A 26,161-nucleotide genomic window follows, 5' to 3' on the forward strand; every position below is an offset into this window, starting at 1 on the left:
CTAACTCTGTTTTCCCCTCCACAAATGTGAACCCCATCTGCTGAGTAGAGGGGAAATGTTGATGGGCTTTGGTGATCGGATTTGTTTTACTTTTACCCTGGTCTTTCATTGCACAGTTGTAAACCCTGGTGCTCCCCAACTAAACTATGGGCAGGAAATTCTACGAATGGAAACTCAGAGCTTCTTTATTTGGAAACAGGTCACATAGGGAACATAAACATTCTCCATTATGGCTACGCAGCCACAGAGGCTGCTGTGGGTACTGCCTTCCTGACAGTCAGCCAAGGAGGAATTTAAAAGGGCCAAGTGGCCTAAAGAGACAGATGTATTTCTGGTAGCTCAATTGCACAGCTCACCAGAAAGAGAGGGGCCAAGAATTCCTCTCCTCCCAAAGCAGTGACCAAAGGACTGAGGGAGTGCACCACTTTGTGGGGGAGGATCCTGAAAGTAGCAGAAGGCTAGGAGAGCCCTCTCTTAAAGTACAGATGTCCATTACCCCCCTCCCCCCAACACACGCACACACCACTCTCCTTGGGACTGAGGGGAGGTGAAGGAAAGGACACTTCCCCTTTTCCCAACCCATGAGCAGCTAATTTTAGCTGGCCAAGACCTATACTCTGTCCCTCTACGGGTATGTCTACATTTGGAGCTAGAGTGTGATTCCCATCAGAGACCCTAGGCCCATACGCAGGGTGGCGAAACCCTCCCACCATTTGCCCTGCCACAGCCACACTCTATTTTTAGCATGCTACTCAATGAGAGCTAGCACGAGTCTGTCTCATCGAGCTGAGAATGACACCCCAACTCCAAGTGCAGACATACCTATGGGCTACACACAGCTATTTCCTCCAGCCTATAGCTGTCAGGGCTCCCACGGGGAGTAGGATTTGAATGGTGCTGGGGAAAGGCAGGCCCCAAAAAAGAGAGTCAAGCATCATGGTAGGTGAGAAGAGCACTGACACCAATTCAGCAGTTCCCAGTCCTACAGGATAAGTAATTTTTGGAGTCCTATATAGCAAGCAAAATCTTCTCCTGGTCAGGGCAATGGAGCATGACCCCAGCCTTCTAAGGCTTGTGCTATTTAGGAGGATACGGATATTGCTTTTGCATAAATCCCACAGCTTCTTAAGAGACTGTATTTCCTCAGCATGTTATCTCAAACATACAGTGATCACACACACCAGTCTAGAGGATTCCAGCCCCAGTTCAGCAAGGTACGTAAGCCCACTGATCTCAGAAGGACTACCCATGTGCTTAAGAGTAGGCCTGTGTTGAATTGGGTCCTCTGTCATGCTGTTCATGTTGGAAAACATTCTCAGTTCCTGGTAACTGACAATTTATAGCACTGTTTACAAAGCCTGCACTATGAATAGCTGGGTCTTGTTTGGTTTGACTTTTTAAATTGGTACTAGACCTGTGCAGAGGACGGAAATGCTGTTTCATGAAGGATTTGAGATTTCAACATTTGGCTTTGTTCCAAATAGGAACACAGACTATGAAATTCTTGGAGATGGACATTTCCCTCCAAAACTGTTTTGGATTTACTGGAAAGTTCTGACTGAGTATGGTTCTAGCAAAGTTTCTCTGACCAGCTCTGTTACTTTTACCAAGAAAGTCAACATGCCTACATTTCACGCTACAAAAAGGTCATGATCTATCCTTCTTAATCCTGTGGTATGTACATTACATGTTGTCATAAATATAAAGGGAAGGGTAATCACCTTTCTGTATACAGTGCTATAAAATCCCTCCTGCCAGAGGCACAAAATCCTTTTACCTGTAAAGGGTTAAGAAGCTCAGGTAATCTGGCTGGCACCTGACCAAAAGGACGAATAAGGGGACAAGATACTTTCAAATCTGGTGGGCGGGGGAAAAGGTTTTGGTCTGTCTGTTGTGTGTGCTTGCTGGCCACAGACCAAGGAAGCAAGCAATCCAACTCCATTAGAATTAGTAAGTACTAGCAAGGGAATGTGTTAGCTTATTTTTGTTTTGGCTTGTGTTTTTTCTCTGTCCTGAGAGGAAGGTTTATTCCTGGGGGTTTTTCTGGGTTTTTTTTTTGTAACTTTAAAGTTTGGGCCAGAGGGAAGTCCTCTGTGTTTTTTAATCTGATTGCCCTGTAAGATTATCTTCCATTCTAATTTTACAGAGGTGCTTCTTTTACCCTTTTTCTTTCTAATAAAGTTCTGTTTCTTTTAGAATCTGATTGGGGTTTTTTTTAGTGTCCTAAAAAACCCAAGGTTGGTCTGTGCTCATCTTGTTTATTCTCAAGCCTCTCCAGGAAAGGGGGTGTGGGGGGATATTAGGGGGGTGCAGGAGTTCCAAGTGGTCCTTTCCCTGAGTTTGTCTAAATCACTTGGTGGTGGCAGCATTACCTAATCCAAGGTACAAGGGAGAATTTGTGCCTTGGGGAGCTTTTAACCTAAGCTAGTAGAAATAAGCTTAGGAGGTCTCTCATGTGGGTCCCCACGTCTGTACTCTAGAGTTCAGACTGGGGAGGGAACCCTGACACACGTGTATCACAACTGTTAGAGTGTTCAATTCTAAAGAGGAATTCCTAGATAATTTTAATGGCATCAATGTTGGAAGGGATCGAGGGGTGGAGGATGCTGCTAAGGGTGTATGGGGGGCTGCGTGCAATTTTTCCTTGGGGGAACCTGCTGCAGCTGTGTGGAGTGAGTGAGGTGAGTGTATGCATATGAGAGAGAGACAGGGCATGTGCCTGTGACCCAGGGACCTCTTGATGCCAGCTGGCAGAGGGCACTGAGGTACATCAGGGATCCCATGGGGTCTGATATCTACATACTAGTTCACAAAAGAGTGTCATGTAAGATATCTAATGAAAGCTTGGTCCATATAATCATTGTGAAATATACATACAGAAAATATATAAAGAGTTATGTGTGTGTATATATACACACACTGAAAATTATGTTCTCTAGGTCTGTGACATGGGGCTGGTCACCAGAAAAGGCCAGACACAGGTTTCTTTAATGCAAGAGATGTTTATCTATCTGTCTGGCTACATGTACATTGAGTATTTTGTGGTTCACAATGGGCCATTTACTGTCTGAGCAAAATGTTAATCAAGTGATTGCAAAGTGGGAGATGCTACACAGGAAAACACAAGCCGTGGAAGTTATCCTGTTTGCAAATGCAGTCATTGGATTTTTGGATTATAACTGTAGAGACAAACTTGGGATCAAAGAGGACAGTGTGCTTGTTTCATGAACGAAAGGACACTGCCAAGTCTGCTGTAATAGCTGGAAGGGGTTTGGGTGAGTTTTTGCTCTTATGCCATGACAATGTCTTATTATTTAAGCTTAGGTTCTAAGATGCATGTTTTGATTTTATTTTACATGTAACTCTTTGTTTCCAATATTTATGCTTGCCACGATGTGAACCTCTTGTTCTTTGTTAAGTAAATGTCTTGTTTTTACCATAAACATATCTAAGTGCTGTGTGTTAAGCAGCCCTTTGTTCTACCGGGTGACTGATAAGCCTCCCTGTGCTGTTCCTTTGGGAACAGAAGAGCTGAGAATTCTGTAAGCGTCCAGTGGATCTGGGCTGGGTACTCCAGAGGGACGCTCAGTGGATTCGGGGGTTGGAATGTGTCTGTGTCATTAACCTGTGCAGAGGGAGCACGGCCAACAGAGGCCTGGAAGGCAGTACTTATGTTGCCAGAGGCTGATCGTATTGGGGAATGGACCCATAGTAGGCAAGGACAAGGCAGATTCCCACGAAGGACAGGTGGTAACGAGGTGCCTCACAACCCAGGGTACGTCCCGGAAGCATCACAAAGCCTGGCACCAACATTGGACCACTCCCCTTGTGCTGCTGCTGACACTCGTTTCCCTAGATGCTGCCACCTCACGCTGCTCCTTCCCACTGGGCAGCAGTGGGGACAGGAGGTGCCTGGGTGCCCATGCAGCAGATGCCACAGGTGCAACCCAAAAGTGAAATTGCAGCTCCCACCAGAAGTTCAGCCACATACCTGAGACTGAGGATGAACTGCCGGCAGGCACAACCAGGCTGCCAATTGCAGAAGTGTCACGTGAGCTGCCAGACGCTCGGCCACTCTACAGAGAATAGGCCCAAATACTCCTCCAAGCTGCACCAGTGAAACTGAGAGGAGAGTCTTAGTCATAATGATCCAGGCCCCAATCCTGTAGTCAGATTCTCTAAGGCACACTCGTGCACGCTGAGCAAAGGATCCACCGGTATAGAACTAACTGCAAGATTGAGACCCAGTTTGCTAAGTAATGGGGATGACATCAAATTTGTGCCCAACACATGCAAATGGATTAAGATTTGAGTGGGGGGCTACTTGTCAGTTGCTTTTAGACCACAGCCAAGCATTCTGACCAATAGTGTCTCAGTGTTGTCCTATACTACATCTCCTCTGTGCATATTCACCTGTTGTCTCTTGCCGTATACTTGGACTGTAAGCTCTTTGGGGCAGGGACTGCCTCTTTGTTCTCTGTTTGTACAGCACCTAGCACAATGGGGTCCTGGTCCAGGACTGACACTTGTAGGCCCTATTGTAACACACGTAATAAATAAATAACAATAAACTTGGCCGAGACTCATATTGAGGGGGAAGGCAGGATGTTGCTTTGTTTCACAAATGTGTGTAATTAATCAGTCTATCTTAATGTTGCCCTTAATTTTACATTATGTCAGGGAACTGTAAACCTGTGAAGGACAGAAAATGGGAAGTAACCAAAATCAATGAGAAAGCCTCATGAACATGCGAAGTTCTTAGTGACATACAAGGATTTTAATTAAAGATGCTGGCTCCTAGCAAAAGCGCTCTGTTACCCTGATTGATCTAGACTGCTGGTTCAGCTCTTTCCCTCTCCCCCAACCAGCTCCTGCTTGATTTTCGCTGCACTATGTGGGTATTTACTGCATCTGCATCTTCTTTTTCCAAACCATATTTGTCCCACACAGACTGTAAATACAATCACATCTAGGACAAACACCTATTCACACACATTCACCCTCCACCTCCCTTTACATGCATGCTTATATTGGCAGTTGATTGAAAGCCTGTTTGCCTCCTTTGTCTTCTGTAGGTTCAAGGTTGTTCCTCTCTCTGGGGTAAGGCAGGGCTTCTCCCCAACGTGCTAAGGACACTCTGCCACTCCCACAGTCTCTTTTACACAGTTTTATTGTCCAAACTTGAGTCAAATAAACAAAAACACAGTTCCTCAACTCATCCTGGGCTTCAGCTCCCACGGGGTTTCCCCCCTTGAGTCCTCAAGTTCCTTTTGCCTTCCCTCCCTGGCAGTCCTAGCTTCTCCAGGGCTCCCTATTGCCAGGGAGCAGGCAATGAGAGCCCCATGTCCACGCTCTCTCTCCTTTCCTGATGGTCTCTCAGGCTCTCCTCAATGGGTCTCTCCCTATCTAACTGCGGGTGCCCTCTTTTAAGCTCAGGTGGCGTCAGCTGACCTGTCACACGTGCACTGGCTCTACTCCTTCTTAAAGGGACAGTGCCATCCTGACACAGACATTCTCATAAAATAATGTATTAAGTTTACAGCAGTTCCAATTTCCTTTCATGTGGGAAAAAAACAACACAGACATCAAGAGTAGACAGGACAATAAAGACTAAGGAAAGGCTTTCAAAAGTGAGTAGTAATTTTTGAATGCCCAGATTTTGGGGTGTCTCACTATAAAAGGTTTATTTTTTTTTCATTTGGTGGGGGCTCAGTGCTTACTGAAAATCAGACTTGCCATGCTAAATTGGCTCCCCTGAAATTGAGGCACCCAGAATCCATAGCTACTTTTCAAAATGTTTCTTGTTAATATCTACTAACATTTTCAGTGTTAAGAAAATGAATTAATTGTACAATACAGCATCTGGAAATTATCCCTTCTTTGCCTATTAATGAAAACGGTTTATCTATAATTTCCTATTAATGTCCTCTTAAACATGTAAATGTACACGTTACATTTATATAGATTCAGGTGCTGTACCAGAGACTTAAAGATAGAGAGAGAGAGAGAAACAGCTGGAAGGCAAGACAAGAAGTAGACTAGGTGGATGATATTTGTTCAAGAACAAAACTTTCCTGTTGCTTTTTCCCCTGGTGTAGTTTGAAATGAAAGACAAGGATTAAGATCTTTTGGTTTTATCCCTTTTCTTGGAAAATAATCTAAATCTTAACTTGGGAGGGGGGCTCATTAGAGTTTTTGCTTTGGCGACTCAGTAAAAAAATGAAATTATTAAAATGCAGCTATGCCCTCCTTGAGTTCTGTTTCCAGGAACAAAATATTTAGGTTTGAAGATGTTATGCTTTTTGAAGTGTCTTCCTGCATATATCTGAAAGGTGGGTATTCTCAAATATAATAGTTCAGGGTACATAAAATATGTGTGAGACAAACTGGGAATGGCATCCAAAAATAACATCTATCAGACTGAAAATGCATGTGTTTTTTTTAAGCAGAGATCAAAGTAATAATAGTGTGGTGTTGGTTGTATTCTGGGTTTTGATTTGGGTCCCTACTTGGGTATTTCTATGATTAAACAAAAGCCACGCGATAAATGCCCATATTAGTGTAAAATGCATAAAAGGTTTTTAAAAAGTCCCCATCGCTAGTTTAATATGCACAGATATTTTCTTAAAAAACAAGTGCTTACCAAAGATCACATTAGGTCATGGGGGGATAGAGAAGCGTGAAAGATAAAATAACTGCAGTCCCTGATAACCAGACACTGCAAGGAGCTATCCTGATACTGTGCTTAAAGATAAAAGTTGCTATTTTAAATTAGATCTTTCTGGAGCCTAGATAACTTTCCCTTTTTCATCGTTTATTATTTTGGTAGCCACTTTTATGCCTTGGCCTGTCTCTAGTGTTCAGATATGTTTACTCAGTCCTTGTAAAGAGAGAGATGGTTGTCTTTAAAATAGTAAAACTACCGTATAGCTCTTCTAAGCTTCCAACTTCAGAGCAACATTGCAGATAAACTCCTCTCTCCCTGGCATTACTACATTAATCCACCAAATCAATTTACTTATCTCAAAGCAGTTCTGCCTAGTCGTTCAGTTCTAGGGCCCGTATTCTGCAACATGAACTTCTGCAGCCACAGAAAGCCCTATTGAAATTAATAGGACCCCAAACTATGCAGAGTTAGCGCATTTGCTTGCAGGGACCTAAGGTTAGAGCTACAATGAAATTATAGTAATCTGTTTTGGGGTTAGTGGCAGGTGAACAACCAAACATTCAAAGGATAAGTCCCCCCAAAACTGGATTTTTATCCAGGCTATTAGGGCATTCATACATTTGATAGACAAACAGTCCTATGTAAGTTAGAGAAAGGAGCCTGCTTGGATGCATAACAGTGCCTGGCTGGCTACGGTCCACTTTTTCACCAGGTGGCTGAGTGGGAAACATTGATTTAAGTTCTTTTTTCAGCACTAACCTCTTCAGTTGCAATCATAAAGGCTGTCAGGAAATGAAAGAGGAGTTCCAGCATGATCCATGGGGCAGAACAAAGATCAAGCTCTTTCTAATACCATTGTACCTGGTGCATTATTCAATGATTCCTATAAACTGGCCTGGCCAAGAACACATTTATTAACACAGGTCAAATTCCATCTGAAGTGGAAGACTTTGCTTGTGTATTTGTGGGAAATAAGTTAACTTTGGCAGAGTGATTAGCCTTCACCATTATGAACCATGACAGTGGGGTCAACAAAGACATTTCTGAACCAGAAGCAAGTAACCAGTATGGAGATAGCTGCTGCATGCACACCTTGTGTGTGTGGCAATGTGAGAGGTGAATCCCTATGGTTGATGGTAGACAATATGATTCTTCTCAGTGCAGTGGACACAGACAGAACAGAAAACTTTAGGAACCTGAAGTCAGTGGAGTTAGAATGGTTTACTCAGCTGAGACCCACAAACATCTGGATCCAGACGTTTCTGAGTGACATCAAATCTTGGTGCAGTATTGTGGAGTGCAAAGCGTGTGGGACAGCACTCAACAGTAGTCATTTGGGCCCCTTTCTTCATTGTAGACAATGTTAGAATAGTCTTGGAACACTGGTTTTGTTTCTCTTGTAAAATTCTCCTGTAAAAGAATTTGCATTTTCCAATTTCTTGTAACCTCTTACATGAAGGTAGTCCCAAATGTGTGCAAGTAGTAGTGATATTTCTAATGAATCCAGTTAAACAGAGGTGGATACTATTGGACTACTGATGATAGAATCAGGTATTATGGGCATGTGTGTGTCAGTAGGTTATTTTTGCAAGAACTTTGCTCATATCTACTGCCTTTGGACCCAAAGTACAAATGGAACCACAGGCTCACTTGTGGAAATATATGGAAAAAGTTGGCTTCCTAGGAAGAGTGAACCCAATGAGCACACACAATTTTAAATGCAAAGTAAAAATAAATATATAAATAAAATAGAAACATCTACGGATTGCTCCACACAGCCAAACAAAGATATTCCTTGTGGGGAGTGTGAGAAGAAACAATATGTTATCATTTTTTTCACCTCCTGGGTCTTAAGTAGCCCCTGGCCATGGTCTTCCCAATTTTGAAAGTGGACGGGCCTGGCCCGTCCGCTTTTTGCCACAGGCCCGGCCCCCCTGCCCTTCCTCTTACCCCAAAAGCCCCACCCCCTAGTCAGGCTGGAAGCTGGAACCTGGCCCAGGTAAGAGTGGCCCGAGGAGCTACAGTTGCCAACCCTCCAGGATTGGCCTGGAGTCTTCCAGGATCGGCATCAATCTCCCAGCGACCATTGAAAGCAATCCAGGAGATTTTAATAGGATATTTTAAGAAAATGACAATACGTCATGTTGGGGAAAAAAAAATCTCCCGGAATAGTTTCAGTCAGAGTTGGCAACCCTACGAGGAGCCCAGGCAGATGTGGGGAGCTATGGACCCTGCACCTGCTCGGGGTGTGTGTAGTGGTGGACCCTCCACCTGCCCTGAGGCTAGCGACGTGGGCTGGGGCTGCTCTCAGGCCCCACACCACAGGCAGGTGGAGGGGCCCCGGCTTCCCAGCCTAGCTCTGGCTTCTGGCTTGGCCCCAGGGGGAAAAGGAGGGGTAGGGGTGGGGTCACGGAGGGGGCAGGGCCTCATGGCATCCCCAACTATTAGAAAGACTCTGTCACCCCTGGCCATTGCTGGCGTTCACTCTCAGTTGTTTGTCCTTTTACATTTTGCTGATGTTGGGGCTGCCTGGCTCCTTGCTCCATGATATCTGTATAGTCAATTTGGAAATACTATAAGAAAAGACTCTCTCTCTCCAGATGGTTATTATTTTATATGAACAAGTTCACTCATCACCATTGTCACATTTTCCAGACACACAATGACAGATAGACATTTTAAACAATCTACCAGTTAATTGGAAAGAACTTCCTTTAAACAATATCCATTATCGGCCATCTAAGTAGGACCTACATACAATGGAACACATCCTGAGATCCTTATCAAGAGCATAATCCTGCAAGGGGACACATATCCTCAAATTCCCACTTAAATTAATAGGATTTTAGAGCCCTTTCAGCTTCTTGCAGGATAGGACCCTCACCAAGGATTTCAGGATCAAGTCCATAGTTTTGCATTCTTGTTATTGTGTTTGCTCCAATGCACTCTGAAGTAGTAGTTAATGCTCCCCAGAGCAGCGCCCTACGTTGGGACCCAAATGGAGAAGAGAAGCAGCCAGTTGGCTTAAGCTTAATTAGAAGCACAGAAAAAAAACAACCAAAATTGCTAGATGGGAAAGCACAAAGAGGCTTTTGTACAAGTGAAAAATCTAAAACTATTTTAAAAAGACCTTGACAATATCCCTTTAAAATGGAAATGGTAGAATCCCTCTTACAGTTCTTCCCACTCCTTTCTTTCCCTGTCCTCACATACTTACAGCTCTGGCAGTGGTTTTCCGTGGGTCCCCAACAATGACCTGTGCAGGACTTGTGGCATCGTCCACCTGCAGGGTGAAAACAAACAGAGATGAAGTGAGCTGTAGCTCATGAAAGCTTATGCTCAAATAAATTTGTTAGTCTCTAAGGTGCCACAAGTACTCCTTTTCTTTTTTAGAGATCAATTAGAAACTCGGCTTCTTTTCAATCTTGGGCCTCCAGTGATGCTTCAAGGGAAGCACTACTGTTGTGACATGAGGATTTCTGGGCCTTACCAGGGTTGAATGGTTGGTGAAACAGAGTCAAGTTAAGCAGCCAGCCCTGTGTGTGAAACGTATATGAGGCTGAGGCACAGGACACAGGCGCTTAATTTCCTAACTCTGGTCCCCCTTCTTAAAGGTATAAACTGAATTTGTGGGTCTTGAGAACCGATGCTGCTCTACAGAGGAGAAAACCAGACTGGTAACATCGAAATATATTTTCACCGTTAACTATCCCAAGCAGTGAACACAATGGTCTAATGCTGGGTAGTGATACGGGCTCCACCCAGCCTCTCGGTACTGGTGGATGTCGCTGCTCGAAATGGTACGCAAAAACACCTGAACCCCATAACAGAAAACAAAAGTCAATACAAATGAACAAACAAACTCTCTGGGGGAAAAGGAAAGCCACAGAGTGACGAATAAAAAAACATGGCCAAAGCACTGGTAAAAGAATAGACAGGTTTACTAGCTAAATAGGGGTCCCCCCCCGCGAAAGCAACCTATCCTCATTTCTGAGGACTCTTTCATTCTTCATAAAATATTGCTCAGAAACTCTATTAAGCAAGCGTCCGCTTAGAGCTTGATCCAGAAGCCCAGTAAAGTGAATGGGGAGCCTTTCCATGAATGTGTTATTGGCACTAACTTGTAATACACTTCTGTACACACAAACTTTGGGAACATTGACAGATCAAATATGACCACATCCCTGTGCTAACACTCTGAACCCTGAAGTTCTAGCCCCAAAGAAAAAGTGTTATTAACTTGGCTAGCCGAGGTTGAGCGAAGATACGGTATTTTATTTACATAAAGTCAGAAGGTCATAAGGATTATGTTCTTGAAACCCACTTTCACCACTCTGACATGTATACAGTGTTGATGGCACAACTGATTATAGTGTACAGTAATTACACTGTGTGTGCCAACTACCTTGTTGAAAGTAACAGTTCTTTGCTGTACTGAAGTTCATTTAAAGCAATTATGCCTGGGAAGCATTGTTGCTGACATCATCAGCATATAATTTCCTGTCAGTTTCTGCCATCTGTTTATTTAGATCACAAACACATTATAACTACCTAATGCAAACTCATTCTGGCTGACAGGATGGGGACTCCATCTGGCATGAATAATGCAACTTTAATCAGTAATAACGATAATTATTATTAAGAGGCTACTGGAGTCCTGTGCAGAAAGCTAATAAATCTAAATTGATTTATAACACTGGAAGTTAGACAAGAGGGTGAGGCGAACAGCAAACGTGGGAAACTTTCAACAGCAGAGACTCTCAGTCAGGCTCGATTGTGAATAGGTCCATGGGCCCATCCAACTGAGTAAGGACTACTAAGAACTCGCCTTATGCCCCTAGAGTATTGGATCCTGCATATCAAACACAGCGGATATTGTAAACCTACTTATTCCCACTTCCACAGATCAGATCTTGATTCCACATACAAGATCCACACTTGTTACTCAATGCATCTGAGCCAATGCAGGGAGTGTTGCAATTTGGTGCTGGTACAGGAATGAGGGGGAAGCGGGTGAGGAAAGCCAACTCACAGGCGTATCTCTGTGGCACAGCACCTCCCAGAGTTACTCCTAAGGCAGTGCAGATTATGCTTAAGGTTGTGCCTAATGTCACATTGAGTTCTGAGAAGATGGTTAGGGAGAAAGCTAATGGCAATCTTGTGAGTACACATATTAAACCCTTAGAATACATAGCAGATCATTTGTTAATTGTATATCCCAGAAGCAGAATGAGATCGCATCCCCACCTTTTCTGACTTCTATTCCCACCCTATATTTATTGTACCCACTGGATTTTTCATTGCCATAGTAACATCCGTGGTGAGATAACAGGAGCTTCAGACTTTATGACAGGTGACCCCTAGCCTACACTTCTGTGCATGCTGGGATCTTTGAAAGTGCCACATATGAATAAAAGTCTTTGCATCTCAAATTCCTTGGCACCAACATGATCCTTGGTACGGAACCAAAAATTCACTCACCCAGCTCCTTCCATCCTGGAAATAAACATGATTCAGTGTGTTCAAAAGTCGTTTTTAAAGAACTTTAACTAGTCTGTCTGCTTCCTATTACATGACTTTGTTTGGCAGTGTCAGATGATAATTTGCATTTGAGTAGAGATATATTGACCAGGGGAGCAGGGGGAAGGCTGCCAGCTCTCTTTTCTCTCATTGGGAGTTCAAAGTGTCTGCTTCATTGTTTTCTCTTCTCTCAGTTACACAGGCAAAATGAGAAGCTGAGCGTGTAGACAGCACATCTCTGAATTAAATTATCACAAGCCCTTTTGAAGGTCAGACATCAAATACAATGGGAATAAGAAAAGTGGCTTGTCCATTTTGCTCTTTAGTTGTTAGTGTTAAGAAGCTTGATCCTCTCCCAACATGAACAAGTACTGGTCCAAATTCTGCCCTCAGTTATCTGCATGCAGCTACAAAGACTACAGTGGGTTTGTTTGCACAAGTGTAACTCAGGGAAGAATGTTGCCCTCTATGGATCTGATTCGGAAACTCTTTCTCACAAGAGTAGTCCTACTGGAGTGCTCATGAGAGTAAGAAGTATCCATTTCAGCAAGGGTTTGTAAGAATCAGTCCAAACATCAGCTGTTTGAAATTTGTCCCCAGATCCAAAAATAGGGACCTTCCTACAGAGAAGTCTGCTGATTCATTCAGAGACAGAGATGTCTGCATAGTCTTTTATTCTTATGTAGTTCTATGTATCACACTACAATTAATTTTAGAAAGGGTCTTGATGGACACGAGTAGATTTTAGAAGGTTCACTGTGAACCGCCAATGAAGAACTGTTTTTCAGATCAGACATTTAGGGAATAAAGTAGGCAATTCCTTTCATCGTACTCACTGTGTTTATAAAAATAAAAATCCTGCGAGAAGTAGAAGGAATCTGTGGGAGACTCCTTGTAGGCTCACTTCAATAAAGAAACATTAAAGCATGGAAGAGTGCCAAGTATCCTTGGTGGGGAGTTTGGGGGAGGGTTTTTTGTTTTTTTTTAATAGCAAGGTGGGTTAGGTAAGGAACCACAATTCCTTCCTATGACTTTCTCCATTAATCTTTGCAAACTGGGAGATTGATCTTGCAAGATGTGGAGCATCCTCAAGTGTCAGTGGGATCAATGGGAGTTGAGGGCACTCAGTACTTGAAACAAGTGCTAAGCACCTTGCAGGATCAAGCCTTATCTGAGGAAGAGAAAGCCCGGATCTGATCATTCATCACATACATTCTTTGTGCAATCAAATGTTGAGACTCAGCAATTAGCTGGAACCTGGCCATCAATATGTGATGCAGAGAAAAAAAACCTCAAGCAATTTACCTTGTAAGTGGCTACCTTGCCCATCTGCTCAATTGTCATTCATTACCAAAATCTTTTTCCCAATCTACTTTTGTTTCCTAAGTGACACATGAAAAGGCAGCCTCCAGAGGAGCCTGAATCTGTGGTCCCTTCTTTGCCCCTAGTGACGAAAATGTCTGAAGACATCTAGTGATGTCAGCTCCATTTCTATTCCAGAATATTACTAGTGTTCTGAATACATAACGAAGTTTCACTCACTGAAACACAAAAGGGGAGTAAGGGGGCAAAAATCAGGACTGTATAATTGTATATACTTTGTATTTAATCTAAACGTTGAAAGGCCAGAGTCATTGAGGAGCATGTCAAGTAATTTTGTTCTGGCAAATCCCATGAAGAAAACTGGCTACTTGTCTTGGATGGTTTATAAACAGCAAATCCTGCATCTTGACTGGTGACTTAAACTAGATGACCCTTGCGATCCCTTTCAACCCTATGGTTCTGTGATTCTAGGACTCATCTCCCTTTGGCCAATATTAATGCAACATGTCTTCCATTATGGACATTGGGGCAGGAAATCTTCATACTCTTCCAATGCATGGCTACACCTGTGGCAGATATCTATCAACAGCTTACTCCCTCTGCTCTACCAACTGCAAATGCCACCAACAGAAACTAGAAGCTCATTAGACTGGGAAATCCTAAGGATACTTCCACCTTGCACGAGCCCAGTAACTGAGAAGAGCTTTCCTTTGGCTCAAGATAGACCTTATTATGACAAGAAGCTACAAAAGGCTGTTACTGACAAGACAAGAAAATTAAAGTTCTCCTCCTTGCCCCAAGCTAACAGCAGTGTTCCTCCACAGTTCCTTGCCAATGGTCATAGCCAGTGGTGAGCTGGAGCAGGTTCCCACCGGTTCGCTAGAACCGGTTGTTAAATTTAGAAGCCCTTTTAGAACCGGTTGTTCCGCGAGGGACAACCGGTTCTAAAAGGGCTTCTAAATTTAACCGGCCAAAAGCGGCACCTTAGGCGCCGACTCCATGGGTGCTCCAGGACTGGAGCACCCAAGGGGAAAATTTGGTGGGTGCAGAGTACCCACCGGCAGCTCCCCACCCCACCCCACCCCACCCGCAGCCCCAGCTCACCTCCGCTCCGCCTCTGCCTCCGCCTCCTCCCCTGAACACGCCACCCTGCTCTGCTTCTCCGCCCCCCCCCCCCCACCAGGCTTCCTGCAAATCAGCTGTTCGGTGGGAAGCCAGGGCTGGCTGAGAAGCAGGTGGCAGCTTCCCGCTCAGGCCCAGGGAGGCAGAGGTGAGCTGGGGGGGGGGGGGGGGGCGCGAAAAGGGCCACTCGCACCACAGCAGGTAACCGGGGCGGGGGGGGGGGAAGGGGAGCCCGGGGAACCCATCCTCGCCCCAGCTCACCTCCGCCTCCCTGAGCCTGAGTGTGAAGCCGCCGCTTGCTTCTCAGCCCTCCCAGGCTTCCCGCTGAACAGCTGATTCGCGGGAAGCCGGGGTGGGGGTGCAGAGAAGCAGAGTGGGGCGGTGCGTTCAGGGGCGGATGTGGAGCGGAGGTTAGCTGGGGCCAGGCATGGGGCGGGGAGCTGCTGGTGGGTGCTCTGCACCCACCAAATTTTCCCGTGGGTGCTCCAGCCCTGGAGCACCCACAGAGTTGGTGCCTAAGGCTCCACTTTTGATGTGATCAGTGGGGGGAGCGGCCGCTCCCCCTGCTCCCCCCACTAGGTACGCTCCCCCACCCCTAGGAGCCAGAGGGATCTGCCGGATGCTTCCTGGAAGCTGCCCCAGGTAAGCACCTCTGGGACTCCCCACCTCGCCCCCCGGCAGGTCCCTCTGGCTCTTAGGGGTGGGGTGGGCACCCACTACGGTGGCCCACGAGACCCTCCTGCCCAGTTCTGGGGGCAGTCAGGGGACAGGGGAGGGGGGTGGATGGGGCAGGAGTCCTGGGGGTTGGGGGTGGGCAAAGACCCCCTTGTGGGGTGAGGAGGGAACCAGTTGTTAAGATTTTGGCAGCTCATCACTGGTCATAGCTGCCTTAAGGAGACCCCTTTCATGCAGGAAATGGGAAAGAAGAGAAGGCAGTAGAATTCAGAGAAGAAATGGTCTCATTTTACATGGTCTCCATTTATAAATGGCTTATAAAAGGTTAATAAATGATTAATGGATGTTATCTGCACATTACTGATATAAAGCAGCATATGTGATTGATGGTTATAAGCACCTTAGTAGCAGGTACTATTCACAGTTATAAGCCATAGTTATATGTAACCTGTTGATCTTTTGACCTCTATATAACCACTTAAAATAATCGATTAACTCTGGATTAAAACAACTATTAATAATTTATTAGCCCTTTATAAACTACTCATAAACTCAATCTTAATTGAAAATGTGACCACAGAAATTGACTATTTCCCTAAGCTTTAATGAGGAGGTTTGGAACCGTACAAGCATAACTTGCCCTGAGGTCCCAGACGTGTCGGATGATCCCAATACATTCTGCATTAAGATGCCTCATCTTTTTCATTTCATTGTTTAAACATGACACTACGTTGAAATAGGGCTGCACTTTGTTTTTGTAAGCGGCTAAAATTACTAAGTTTTGTGTATGAAAAGATACAGTCGATAGCAAAATCAAAATAGAATTCAAACTCTGCTGCATGGTATTAACTGGAATTAAAGATACTATTGTTGTGATGAATTGTTCTGCCTTTATCAGCCTGTAACGCTTTCCATGTCCTTGTCTAACAATTCCTATGGTCACGCGTTTATTCATTCACACTCCTTTGTTAAGTAAAAATCATTTTACATTTTCTACCAGCCCTGTGCTAGTCTCCAGATCGCTTCCATTGATTTGAAAGTTAATTACCTAATGGAGAGATTCACACTTTTCAGGGTTTCCTCTCTAAGGAAAAACAGGCATGTCTGTGGAGAGTGAGAGCAAAAATTCTGGTAAAATAGAATGCTCGTCTTCTATAAAACACGCCACTTGCTTTCTCTCTGTCGCTACGCAAAAAGTTATGGGGCATAAAAGTGTAAATTGGCATAATGACACTGATTTCAACAGAGCAGCATGTATTTGCAGAAGTTCAGGATCTGTCCCTATGTGTTTTTTGAAAGGGGATTGCTCCTGAGCCCCGACTTGCTCACCAGGCTCGGCCCCTTCTTTAAGAAGTCCCTTGATAAGGTGAACGATAACAGGCAAGTTTGATCTGTGGAACCTGACCTTGCAGTTGGCAGCATAATCCATTGATTCCACAGCAGACCCACGAAGCCTGAATGGAATCATCCGTGCATACACTAAATAAATCCCCTGGTACTGAGGACCTATGCAGGGATTATGAAGGATGACTATTTCCCCATAACTAGAAGAAGGGTATAGGACACCCACGTGCTCCTTCTGTGATCACTACTGCAGCCCGTAGGCTGGTAGGTGATCTGTTCATTATATGGATCGGCTCATGTCACTCTGTGGTCCAGCAGAGATCCCACTGAAGAGCACTGCTCTACTCCATGCTGGGGTTACGGTCTCCCTGCCTGGACTCTCGGTGGGCAGCTCACTTACCCCACACTGGAACCTCAAGACCGTCCACACATCTGGAGGAATGAAAGCATATTCCCCCAGTAACTAGTTTTAATACAAAAAATTTGAATCTACCATTCTGACCCCTCTATTTATCCACTAATCTTCCTTTCTAGATAGGCACAGAAAGAGAGAGAGAGAGAGACACACACACACACACACACAGACAGAGATTCAGATATAGGCAGCTGAAAACAGACTGACAAGGGAAATACCTATGTGTAATGAAAACAAAACGAGCGATATACACATTGAGACAGGCAAAGAAAGAGACAGAGGGACAATATAAATAAATTTTAAAAAAAGGAAACTGGAGATAAAGTTCAACCTGCATTGAGGAAAACAGAATACTTGCTAACAATGGAGTATGTAATTTGTGATAGGGACAACCCTAAGCATGTCAGTGTTGACTGGATCAGAGGAATCTGTACAGAATTCCTAAATTACAGAGTATCACTAGCTATGTCCACAACAGACAGGGTTGATCTTGGAAGTGATTGACCGCCAGACATAAGGGAATAAATGAAAAGTCAAATAACATCATGTCGGCAGCTCTGAACTGGCCCAGGCCAGTGGATTCATATTTATCATTGACAGCGCAGGACTGATCGGAAGCTCACTGTAATATTACTATTCTGCTGCTACAGGAAAATGTCTTCAGACCATCGTAATGAGTAGAGAAAGAGACTTGAGGAGGGAAGAGGCCGAATAAAGATACTAACATTTTCCCCCTGAGACAGACACAACAGGTAAGATTTCTGACTCAACATATTAATAGGGAATTTAGTCTTCCAGAAAAAGACAAAAAAAAACAAAACAACCCTTCACATGTGACATGGGCTAAAACTTTACTCTGATTAAGCAATTAGGCGTATTAATTATTACTGCTTATAGCTGTTAGCGCAGAGCAATGTCAAGTGAATTCCCCCCACTGTGATGGAGAATCAGTTCCAAGCAGCATCGGATGCATTTCTAAACACAGAGGTAGGGGTCCCAAGCAAATTGGAAAACCCAGCCAGTAGACTAAAAGGCTAGGCCAAGTTATACCTGCTGCTTGGCAGACTCATCAAGATCAACAAACCCTTGGGAGTCTCTCGTATTAAAAAATATATTTCCCACGTGAGAGCCACAGATAACTGAGCACAGTCACTGAAACCAAAGCACATATGCCAACTGGGGCCTGGAGGTAAAGATCCTCTTGAGCAGCAATACATCTTTAGGCACAACTTGTTCACATTATTCTTTTTGGGATGTCACGATAGGCACTTTTGATCTGTGATTCCTGACCCAAGAAACAACAAAACAGAGCAACTGCGTAGAATTCTATTAAACGCAACAATTACACATGCAGGGAGTTCCCCCCCTCCTGTGTTCTGGGTGGGAGGTTATTATACATGCATATGCAAAACACGTTTGCATCCACATTAGAATAATTAATATACATCGATTATGCTGGACGACATCTTTTAGCTGCAACAGCAATGGACAAACCAAAAAGACAAACAACTTTTTTTTTGTATGTATCCAGTCTGACAGGAGCATAATTATGGGTGAGAATCGGAGGCTAGAGCCATAAGTACTTTCCGTGTGATCATGCATAATGTTGTGTGAGAAACTCCAATGTCATGTTTCAGAGTAGCAGCCGTGTTAGTCTGTATCCGCAAAAAGAACAGGAGTACTTGTGGCACCTTACAGACTAACCAATTTATTTGAGCATAAGCTTTCGAATGCATCCGATGAAGTGAGCTGTAGCTCACGAAAGCTTATGCTCAAATAAATCGGTTAGTCTCTAAGGTGCCACAAGTACTCCTTTTCTTTTTCCAATGTCATTGCAGATTTTCTGAGGAGGGCTCTAAAAAAAAAATCGAAGGCACGTTGACAAGCGAATGATGAGGCTGGTGGTGTTCTTGCCCTAATTTCATACCAAAAAACAATAACTCAGTTATTGGACTATAAGACGAGATATCTTTTGGTTGCTATTAGAATGCATTCAGAGCAGTGATCAAGAGGGTGGTGCAGAATGCAGCTTCCATTGTTAAAATAAAGTCATAGTCTTCAGAAAAGATGATAAGTTGGAAGGGTATTTTTTCATTACTTTATATTGTAATGTATATTGTAATGTACTGTACTGCTGGGATGTGTCTGTGTAGATGTGGGTGTGGGTGTCAAAGTACCATGAATATTTTCGGCACATTTCCGGCCAAGAGGAAAAGAGGAATAACAAATACAAAATAAACTTCCAAGATCCACTTTCACCTGAATAATCATTCCTGCTAAAACTGATGGAACTTTCAGGATTCACAAACACGTTCAGGAACAAACAGGTGGTCATCTTGCAAACAAGGAGTAACCTGTATCCATAAATGACAAATAATGCAAACTCATCACTTTCTGCAATGTATTACCATCTCTAATGTTGAGATTTGGCGACCATTAGGAATTGCTCTACCAGAAGCCGCTGATGATCCATCCATAGTAGTCAAGCCTTCTTTTCCCAAAGCGACCAGTGCTGATGCTTCAGACAAAGGCATAAATCTCCCCCAACATCTTCTGCCACTGGACACACCTATCTATCAAACAGAGCCTTGACTCTCCTCACACAAACACCTGCACATACACACATTATGGTATCACTGGCCAGCAGAGCTGAGCTAGTGCAGGAAAGTGTCATAATTGGATATTAACCCTCTCCCCCCACAGCAAGGAGTAAGCCAGGGAGGAAATGTGAGGTAAGGTATGTCTGAGGCACAAGCTTTCCTAGGGTTACTTGTCTCACGCTGTCCTGCAGTGGCTCAGGAGCAAGGGTACCAAACTCAGGCCAGACTTTTAAACAGCAGGGCATGAATCCTAAACTGGTGGTGAGTTCTAAGTTTTCATCAACCATTTATTAAGTGTAAACGCCTCAGGCACAGTAGCAGCCAAACCAGGGAGTCACAGACAGTCCCCTTGGGTACTCCAATCTGTCTTGCCACCCAGGTAAGCAGACTTTTGCGATAGATGGTCCCTTACACCAAAGATCAGAGCAATATTCTGGTTACTCCCAGTCCCAAAGGACCAGTCATTTAGCCGAGGTCAATTGCACCTCAGATCTCATACCAAGGACAACACTTATGGCCAATCCTATAATAAACTATATACAGATTTATTATATAAAAAAAGGAAATAAGAGATTTATTTACAAGGTTAAAGCAGGTAAGCATATATCCACAAATGAGTTCCAATTTTAAGTTTCAAAATCTATTCGAAATCTTCCATGACAAGCAAACTCTGTATGTCCTTTAGGGCTAACCCAGGCTAAGCAGTGGGGATCTTTTGCTTATGCTTAGAAATCCTTGCCCCTCAGAATCCAAGCAGCATACAAATACAGTTCCTCTTTGTTAGGGCTTTTAATTTCTTCCACCCTTCTGCTTTGAGTTGCAAACTCAGCTGATGGGAGGAATTCACTTGCCATCTCCTGCTCTTCACAAGGCAGCAGGGGGAAAGAAACCAAAGAAGTCTTTTGTTCTCTGATGTTGCGCAATATTTCATCTGGTGTCAATGCACCTTCTTCGTCAGATGGGACATAGCACCTGTTGGAGACTAGTATTTCACACCAGTTAATGCTTTTCTCCTGTCTGGTGATCTACACAGTTAGAGAGCAAATGCTCATATATTACCTTCCAATACAGGGTACAGATGTTATAAGTGAGATTCATGTATACAGCAATTTACAAGCAGTAAATAAAGCCTAAACACTGAGCACATTTTTATAACTCTAATGCCTATTTTACCAGCTGTGTGTGTCGATATCCAAGTGAGGCATGGGGACCTAATCATAAGCTGGCACCTGGTTTGCCAGCATCACAACTTGTAGGGTAGTGCGTCTTATAAACATCCTCTGCTTAGGGCTCTTCCAAAAATAAGTCTACTCTTAATTTTTAGATGCATAGTAAGGAATAGGTAATTATCCATAACCCTGAATATGAGGAACCACCACAAAAAGCAGTTCAGTCGTTACATCCATTTAGGATCTTAGGCTGTCTGCTGAAAGTATCTAGAAATAGGGAGAAGGGGGAATATGCTAAAGGAAAGAAAGGAAAGCAGAAGATTTAGGAAGAGGATATAGAATGGCAGGAATAAGGGGAAATACTCAAGGGATTTGTAACCTGATAAAAGATCCTAGGTGAAATAAAATTGGTACAAGAGCCTTTTCTTACTGCTATTTCTCCATATTAGATGAGATAGCAATTTCTTCCTTCTGAATATTTCCTGGTGGTGAAGGGGAATTTTTAGAGGCCTATCAGTGTTAATGCAGGTTTTCTGAGGGGAAATAGGAAAGGGTGAGTCAAAACCCTACCAGACTTAATTGAAGATGTGGGGAAATGTAAGGCAAGTAAAGTACCACTGAAACAAAACTCTGGAGAGAAGCAGCTGGAGAAAACTGGAATCCCCAGCATTCCGGTAAGTGGGGAAGCCTGGCCGGCTGAAGGCTTGCAAGCGTTCAGTAATGTCTCTTTAAAAACCTATTTTCAGGAGGTGGAGAAAGAGAAAGGATGCCATTAGCGTAACACAGACACATTTCACCATCTTCTTCAGATAAAATGAAGTGAGGTCAACATCTCTTTTGCTTCCTTAGGAGTGAATGGGAGAAAGTGAGGGCCGTTTCAGCACCCGCAGATGTCAATGGGACTTGTTGATTTTGATGAGTACTGGATCCCAATGATAATTAGCCATCTATAACAATGGCTTGCATAGAGTGAGTTGACCTGCGCATGTTGATCATACCTTCTTGAGGACTCATATTGAGTTTGTCATGTAGACATAGGAATTTTTCCACATGTAGCTGTGCTGATTGAGGTTACCTTTGTTGAGAGCCTAGAAGTCATTATCTTATCTGTGGGAGGTCAAAAAGCTTCACCTCTGTAATCAGGTCACCTAACGTGAAGACTATTGTGATATTCCTAAAGTTGACTGAGAATTATATTTTACCAGGCATAAGCTAGTTCCAGACAGGATTTCCGGGTAACAAATAGAAACAAGATTTTGAGAAGTCAGAGCTTCTTTGAAGACTGGCCCAGGAGGACTTGAATATGGAGTCCTTCCTGACAGAACCAGAAGTCTCAAATGAGCAATTAAAGAGAGTACACACAAGAAAGCCAAAAGGTCCCTCCTCTTCCTCATGTAGCTATTTTTTTTCCTGCCTGTCAGCCATAACTCTCATCCAAAGTCCCTAAGCTTCATTCTCCCAAATCCAAACACATTGTTCCAAATAGTGGAAGGTGTGAGAGGAGCACTTTCTAAGAGAGTGTATCGGAGAAGTTTGGGACTGAAAGAAACCAAGTATGCCAGGATGACTACCAAAGCAAAAGAACACAAGCCTTGAGTGATAGAGGCAACCCCAAATTCTGAGGATGTTCAGCCAAACAAGCCCATGTGACATATGCCTAGAAAATGCAGCGGTAGTGATGTGAAGTTTCTCTTTCAGGCAAGCAACAGAAAGAGTCTAGGCTGGAACGGCCCACTATAAGATCATCTGCTGTGTACCCTTAAGATGAGAACGTCGGATTTCTCTCTCTCACACACAAACCACCAACCAAAACTCCTTTCCTTATTTCCTTTGTGCTAAGAACATATCCAGAATGAAATCAAACCTGTGCTCAACAGGTGCTGTCTGTAAAAGAAGTGGCTGGAATAGGGCACCTTGTTGAACTAACAGATAGATAACTTCAAAGGAATGCACCTGCCCAGAAGTTTCAAGAAGACGATTGCTCAATACAATTTAGTGACTGGTTTTATAATGTTTCCTTTCTTTTCTCTTCCTCAAGCAGCCCTTCAAAGGCAGTCAGCTAAAGCAGCTGAAGCTTGCTCAAGAGAGACCAATTTTAACCACCCACTCACTCTAAATATGCCAATCACAATTCAATCAGATCATTTCTAATATTCTGAGTATTTGCGGTTAATTTCCTACTCTCAAGACAGACTGGTGACTATGACGAAGTAAGTTGCTAAGTATTTAAGCTGAAAGTTTCTCCCTTGTGTAAAAGACTCTTTAAACAGCCAGTCTGCGGGTAAACAGGTGGTGTGCAGTAATACATTATATGCACACAGAGACTGCCATTAAAACGTAAGCATTTACCAACAGCTGCCACATAGTGGCATGTGAATTACTATATCATTTCTCTAATCTTGGACTAAGTAGTAACTCATGTACGTTGGTGGAAATGGCTGTTCAGTTACGACATTTTAATGGTGACAACAGTACCAAACGTAGGGTGACCAGACAGCAAGTGTGAAAAATCAGGACGGGGGTGGGGGGTAATAGAAGCCTATATAAGAAAAAGACCCAAAAATTGGGACTGTCCCTATAAAATCGGGATATCTGGTCACCCTAACCAAAAGTGGTGGCAGAACCCTACATGGGTTGCTGAGCATAGACTGTTGGCCAAAAAGTGACAAGTGATCTTCAGTGCCTCAGTTTTGGAGGGCACTAAATGTCATCTTGAAGCAACTGAAATCTCATGTCCCCCTCAGCCTCTTTCAAACATCATAATCTTGATCTAGGATTCCTTTGGGAAGAAACTCTTCTGATGTTAGAACAACACAGCGGTGGTACAACACATAGGATCTTGTACAATACACTAAAGCACTCAAAGGGTTAAAGGGAAGATTTTGTAAGATATTTATCTCTGGGTACAATAGCCTCAACCATTTCCATGCTTAAAAATTAAAAACTCTCTTTAAGTTGGCCATTGTATTTGTGTTACCTAAGTATGTTTTTATTTATTTTTACTTGGACATGCTTAGACATTAAAGGGACCAGATTTTCAGCAAGTTCTGAGTACCAACACAATGAAAAATATCAGGCCTTTTCAGTGTGTCTATATTGAGTGGATCTAGGGGTGCTAAAGGTGCGGCAGCACCCCATGGCTTGAAGTAGTTTCCATCCTATACAGGGCTTACAGGTTTGTTCAGTGGCTTTCAGCATCCCCACTATAAAAATTGTCCCAACACCACTGATATTAAGCACCCAGAAATTGGGCATGTTGGCCTAAATTTCCAGATTCATCCCTCCAAATCCAAACATGCTGGTCTGAAGAAAGGAAAGAATGTCCAGGTTCTTATTGCTTACAGAACCAGTTCAGCCTATCAGTGACTGACACCTCAAACCAGGGCTGGTCTTAGGGGTGGGTCACACAGGTGACTGCCCAGGGGTGCCATGGTCAAGGGGCGCCATGCAGTAGTGCAGAGATGTGCGCTGCCGGTGTAGAGTCAGCAGCTGCTCCTGGCTGGCAGGGGAGTGCCAAGTGGGGGAGTGCCCAGATTTCTCCCTGCTTCTTCCCAGCAGAGGAATGGGGGAGAGGGACGAGCAGAGATGCACAGATACGGCTTATACTCCCCACCAACTGTCCTCTGCGCCCCCCTAAGGGGCTATGAAGGGCGTGAAGGGGAGCGAGGAGAAACACTAAGCACTCCATGCATCCAGATCACTTTCCCCACCTGGGCTGTGAGGTGAGGTGAGCATCAGGAGCCGCTGCTATGCTGACTTTCTCTTACACAGCCCAGGTGGGGAAAGTGACCTAGATGCAGGGAGCCCTGATGTCGCTCCTTGCTCCCCCCCAAGACACACACAGCCCCCTAGAGCTGCACAGAGGAGCAGCACTCAGGGAATGGGGTCGGGAAGGGTGAGTGAGCAGGTGCATCCAGGTCAGTTTCCCCATATGGGCACCCGGGAGGTGGGGTGCATGGGTTAGGACAAAGGGAAGGGGTTAGGGGCAGGGGTGGGGGCACAGGAGGGGAGCACAGGGGCTAGGGGTGAAGGGGGAGTGGGGAGCCCTTGGGGGCCCGGGTAATGGAGGGCACCCACAGGGGCCAGGCGCAATGGGGAGGTTGCCGTGCCCACGGGGGCCAGGGGCACCAAAATACAAAGTTCACGCAAGGTGCCATTTTCCCTAAGACCAGCCCTGCCCCAAACATAAAATGTGTTCACGGTGCCTCTAAGTTGCACCTACTGAAGGCCAGGAGCACAGTGGATTTATTTTCCACTTTTCATTCTTCCTTCGCCTTTAGTTCTCAAAGGTTTGGCAAAAATCCATGCCTCAAGAAACATTGGTTTTGTTTCTGTATTATTATTCTTTCAATTGCAGACTATACTCTGAACCAATATTCTTTAATTGTAGGGAGAGGAGGAAATATATATACGTTTTTAAGAACATAAAATACTGGCTCTCCGCTCAGCTCTGATTTAATGTGCTCCCAGCTGAGAAATCCATGGAAGCATTACTGCTGTTAAAATGCAATTTTGCAAGCACGTGAGGTGTATTCAGCATGGAAAGAGCTTTCACAGGGTAGTGTAGTTATTCATGGTGCTCTGTGTGAAAGAACAGCTACTGGTATTAGCTTTGCACAGTGACACCTGTCGCAATGACTGCATTCTATACAGAGACCACCTGTCTGTGAAGGCCCCTTTCCCTGTTCTCCAAACATACATTTAAAATGTTAATTCAAGTTAAAGTAATGCACCTCAATGAAAGGTTATAATTTTACAAACTCTGCAATAACAAATGTCTTCAGCATCTACTTTTCTGGAATGTCATTTTCCCTGTAGGTAGTTTCCAATTTAGATGTATACCTGGAATGATATACTAGCTCGTCTTAAAGTTGGCTTTAAATATGAATTAGGCACCGCCTACTTTCCCTCAGCCTACATACATTAACGTATTTTTGTTCAATTTTAATCGTGATTTGTATTTATTTATTTAGGGATAAATCCTGCTCCTTTGAAAAGAAATAAAAAAGCTTGCAAGTGAACAGAATAGCTTTGCATGAATCTTGCATAGAGCCTGAGTAAAAGGGACAATGATAATTTTGTGCTTAGCCATAAGTTTGTCTTCTGACAAGAAGGAATCCACTGGTTTCAAGAAGAAATTTCTAGGTTGCAATGCCCATTTTGCATTGAGAGGGGCATCTCTGCTGAGGCATTGGCAGCCAGGCTTCTGCTTTGATTACTTCATCCATCCAACCCACATAATAGTCTTCTGCCCTGTGCCAAGCCCAACTGTTCAGGCTTGGTACAGGTGGTAGTGTTTGGGCACTGACTCTGCGTGATGAAATAA

At 44.0% G+C, this 26,161-nt stretch overlaps 1 protein-coding gene across 6 annotated transcripts in view; it reads right to left on the minus strand.

Moving 5' to 3' along the window:
• ERBB4 (erb-b2 receptor tyrosine kinase 4) overlaps positions 1–26,161 on the minus strand; it is a 971,255-nt gene that overhangs the window by 259,218 nt on the left and 685,876 nt on the right. For all 6 annotated transcript variants that reach the window (XM_043525750.1, XM_037912404.2, XM_043525751.1 and 3 more), the window contains exon 5: positions 9,885–9,950. In XM_043525750.1, the coding sequence (XP_043381685.1) occupies positions 9,885–9,950 (66 nt within the window). The remainder of the gene's footprint in view (positions 1–9,884; positions 9,951–26,161) is intronic.

Source organism: Chelonia mydas, chromosome 11, assembly GCF_015237465.2.
Source record: "Chelonia mydas isolate rCheMyd1 chromosome 11, rCheMyd1.pri.v2, whole genome shotgun sequence".
Taxonomy (NCBI): domain Eukaryota; kingdom Metazoa; phylum Chordata; order Testudines; family Cheloniidae; genus Chelonia; species Chelonia mydas.